The sequence below is a fragment of the Myiozetetes cayanensis genome, unplaced genomic scaffold, assembly GCF_022539395.1.
Source record: "Myiozetetes cayanensis isolate MyiCay16 unplaced genomic scaffold, myiCay2020 scf775, whole genome shotgun sequence".
Lineage (NCBI taxonomy): Eukaryota > Metazoa > Chordata > Aves > Passeriformes > Tyrannidae > Myiozetetes > Myiozetetes cayanensis.
Window position 1 is genome coordinate 17034 of NW_026088048.1, and position 4369 is coordinate 21402.

The 4369-nt window shown below is 58.5% G+C and overlaps 1 protein-coding gene across 1 annotated transcript; it reads right to left on the reverse strand.

The window, feature by feature from the left end:
• Window positions 1-979: 979 nt before the first annotated feature.
• On the reverse strand, window positions 980-3925 carry LOC126652339 (antigen peptide transporter 2-like; the record flags this gene model as incomplete). The annotated part of the gene is made up of 5 exons (XM_050339079.1): window positions 980-1192; window positions 1434-1622; window positions 1710-1838; window positions 2593-2790; window positions 3716-3925. Coding segments are annotated over 5 exons (939 nt in total), but the record flags the coding sequence as incomplete, so codon positions are not given.
• Window positions 3926-4369: the final 444 nt, after the last annotated feature.

Here is a 4369-nt window from a genome sequence, read left to right on the forward strand (position 1 = left end):
TTTGTTCTCAGTGTCACAGCCTGCGTTGGCTTTCGGGGTGAGCTTCTCTTCCAAGGCTCACGTGGTGTTTGCTCTGGGTGTGTTCTATTGGAGTGGCCCTTGGGAAAAGGGACTTTGGTCTCTTTGCTTTCTTTTATCACTGTTAGTTGCAAGGCTCTGTTAGGACAACTGGCTAATCCAGGAGTAAATAACCATGCTGCAATACTAGAAACATTGTCCTATAAATATAAAAAAATATTTCATGATTTTCACTTTAGAGAATCTTATTGTGTTTCAACTTTACCTGCAGCAGATTTATTGTTCACTGCACTGTCCAAGACGGTTCCTCTGTGTCCAGAGCTGTTTTATTCCCACACAGGGAATTTGGGAGTCTCCTCCCAGAGCTTCCACAGCCATGTTGGGAGACAAAAGTCCTTCCCACTTCTGCTTACATCTGGACATACACCCGGTTTTCTGTTTGCTGAGGATACACTCGAACATCCAAGGTTATTAGAGAAGCTAAAATCACAAACTTATACAATGACAAAGTAGTTCAGAATGTGGGAAATATTCATGGGGAACTGATCCTGTGTGTGTGCCCACTGGAGTCCAGATTCCATCAGGATAATGGTCCTCGAGTGTCCATCAGTCACAGGTCCAGGGTCCCTTTGGTTCCAGGAGTCCCCACAGTGTCACAATTAAACCCTTTTATTCCATGAGGTTCCACAGCATCCCAGTTGCCCTGATGACCCCATGAGGTTCCACAGTTTCCCAGGGTTCCTTTGGTTCCATGAGGTTCCACAGTGTCACAAGGGCCCCTATCCCACCTTAGTGTCCCTATCCCACCTCAGTGTCCCCATGCCACCTCAGTGTCCCCACCCCGTCCCTGGTGTCCCCATCCCTTTTCCCAGTGCCCCCATCCCTGTCTCCTAGTTCCCAATTCCACTTCACCCCCCATGCCCATCCCCGCCATCTCCACCCCATCCCATTCCATCCCACCCTATTCCCTGCGTTCCCATCCCATCCCTGCTGCCCCCACCTGCCGGTGCAGGTACTGGTGCTCGTATTCCCGCAAGGGGATCCCGTCCAGCAGCACCTCCCCGCTCCCGGGATCCCGCAGCCGCTCCAGCAGCGCCACGGCTGTGCTCTTCCCGCTCCCATTGGGCCCCGCCAGTGCCGTCACCTCCCCGGGATGCAGCTCCAGGGACACGTCCTGTGGGATCAGGAATGGCTGACACTGCAATTCCCACCCCTGGGAATGCCCACTGCCCCCCAAGATAGGCCACCAAGGACACATCCTGCAGGATAGGGGACAGCTGACACCGCAATTCCCACCCCTGGGAATCCCCACCCTCCCCAGGATACGCCTCCAAGGACACATCCTGTGGGATGGAGATGGCTGACACCGCAATTCCCACCCCTGGGAATCCCCACCCTCCCCACCCCAGACCCACCCTCAGCACGGGGTGCTCAGGATTTCCGGGATAGGCGAAGGAGACCCTCTGGAAGGCGACATGGCCCAGGAGCTGGGGGGGCTCCAGTGTCCCCCCGATGTGCCTGGAGGGTTTCCGATCCAGGTATTCCCAGATTTTCTGCCCGGCAGCCACGTTGGTGGTGAACTCGTTGAAGCCAGAGAGCAGCACCTGGGGGAAGGGGAGGGCAGGGGGTGACACTGGTAGGGATTGGGAATGGGGAATGGATGGACAGACACATGGATCCTGCGGGATCACCTTGACGTGGCCGCCGACTGTGTCCCGGTACAGCAGGAAGGTGACGAGCACACCAGGAGTGATGGATCCATCTCGGAGCTGCTGGTGGCTCTGGAAGAGCACCAGGACCCGGATGGCCAGCTTGAGCATCTCCAGGTGGGAACATGGATACTGGTGTTCCCATCCCAGTCCTGGTGTCCCCAGCCCAGTCCCAGTGTCCCCAGCCCAGTCCCGGTGTCCCCATTCCCGCTCCTGGTGTCCCCATTCCCATTGTCTCCATAACTCCTCTTGGTATCCCCCTCCCTGTCCCCACTCCCCCCACTTCCTTTCCTGGTGTCCCCATTCCCGCTCCTGGTGTCCCCATTCCTGCTCCTGGTGTCCCCATCCAAATCCCAGTGTCCCTATTCCCACTCCTGGTGTCCCCATTCCCGCTCCTGGTGTCCCCATCCCAGTCCCGGTGTCCCCATCCCAGTCCCGGTGTCCCCATCCCAGTCCCAGTGTCCCCAGCCCGATCCTGGTGTCCCCATTCCTATTGTCTCTGCAACTGCTCTTAGTATCCCAATCCCTGTCCCCACTCCCCCCACTTCCTTTCCTGGTGTCCCTATTCCTGATTCTGGTGTTCCCATCCCTTGTCCCAAAGTCCCCATCCTGCTGCTGGTGTTGGCATTCCCATTCCCAGTGTCCCCATCCCTGATCCCAGTGTGCCTGTTCTGATCTTCCCACTCCCATTCCTGGTATCCCCATCCTTGATCCCAGTGTACCTGTTCTGGTCTTCTCATTCCCATTCCCGGTGTCCCCATCCCTGATCCCGATGTCCCCATCCCAGTGTCCCCACCCTGCTCCCAGTGCCCCCATTCCAGCGATGTCCCCATTCCCGGTGTTGCCACTCCCGTTTTCCCCTGACCCTCTGGATGAGGGTGAATCCTGCCAGCTCCAGCTCCATCCGCTCCTTCAGCCTCAGCTCCTCGTCCAGGTTCCGGCTGTGCTGCTCCTCCTCCTCCTCCTCTGCCGAGAAGATCCGGATCGTCTCCATGGCAGTGACAGATTCCTGCACCCCCGAGGCCGTCCGGGCGGATGCTTCCAGCATGGAGCGCTGCAGAGCCTACGGAGCCACGAAGGGATTCCCAGCTTTCCCAGACTACCCTCCTGGCCCACCATCCACATCCCATCCCATCCCATCCCATCCCATCTCCCAGTCCCCCTCCCACAGTCCCCATTCCCACTGTCCCATCCCCACCATTCACATTCCCAACATCCCATTCCTCTGGTCACCTTCCCCACTCCCATCTCTCTGATCCCCATCCAGCCATCCCATCCCATCCCATCCCATCCCATCCCATCCCATCCCATCCCATCCCATCCCATCCCATCCCATCCCATCCCATCCCATCCCATCCCATCCCATCCCATCCCATCCCATCCCATCCCATCCCATCCCATCCATCCCATCCCATCCCATCCCATCCCATCCCATCCCATCCCGTCCCCAGCATTCCCATCATCCCCATCCCATACACCCCATTTCCATCCCATCCCACCTCACCCCATCCCACTGTTCCCATCCCCACCATCCCGTTCATCCCATCCCATCTCATCCCATCCCACAATTCCCATCCCTACCATCCCGTTCCCTTGCTCTCCATCCCATCCCACCTCCCCCCATCCCACCATTCCCATCCCCACCATCCCATTCATCCCACCCCACCTCACCCCATCCCACCATTCCCATCCCCACCATCCCATTCCCCTGCTCTCCATCCCATCCCATCCCATCCCACCCCACCTCACCCCATCCCACCGTTTCCATCCCCACCATCCCATTCCCCTGCTCTCCATCCCATCCCATCCCATCCCATCCCATCCCATCCCCACCATCCCGTTCATCCCATCCCATCTCACCCCATCCCACCATTCCCATCCCCACCATCCCATTCCCATCCCCACCATCCCATTCCCTGCTCTCCACCCCACCCTGCCATTCCCACCCCGTTACCCCCTTCCCGCCCATCCCGTCCCGCGTTCCAGACCCGTCTCCGGGCACTGTGGATGCGCTGGGCGGTGATCCCGAGGGGCAGCTCCAGCAGCGCCAGCAGCGCCAGCCCTGGTACCAGCCGGATCATGGCCGTGCCCACCACCAGTGCCATTCCCAGGCTCCAGAGGAGCAGGTTGGTCCCCCTCGGCACCGCCATGGACACCAGCGGCACCTCCGCGGAGAACCGTGTCGACAGCTCGGCTGCAGGGTGGGAAGGGAGGTTGGGATCATGGACACAAGGATGGGAATGGCGGGGAAAGATGGGACAGGTGGGATTGGGATGGTGGGAATGGGGGTATAGGATGAAGGTCAGGAGATGGAACGGGATGGCAGGATGGGGTGATGGGTGGGACGGGATGGGAAAGGGGATGGCAGGAACAGGAGTGGTTGGAATGGATTGATGGGGATGGGATGGTGGGACAGGAGTGAGAATAAGGACAGGACAGTGGGATGGGATAGTGGTATCAGGATGGGATGGTAGAACGGGACTGGGGAAATGGGATAGGATGGAAAGGGATGGGATACTGGGATGGGAATGATGGAAATGGGATGGTGGGATGGGATAATGGAGGATTGGGGTAGGATGGGATGGGGATTAGGGTAACAGGATGATGAGGAAAGGATGGAATGGCGGGATGGGGACTGGAAA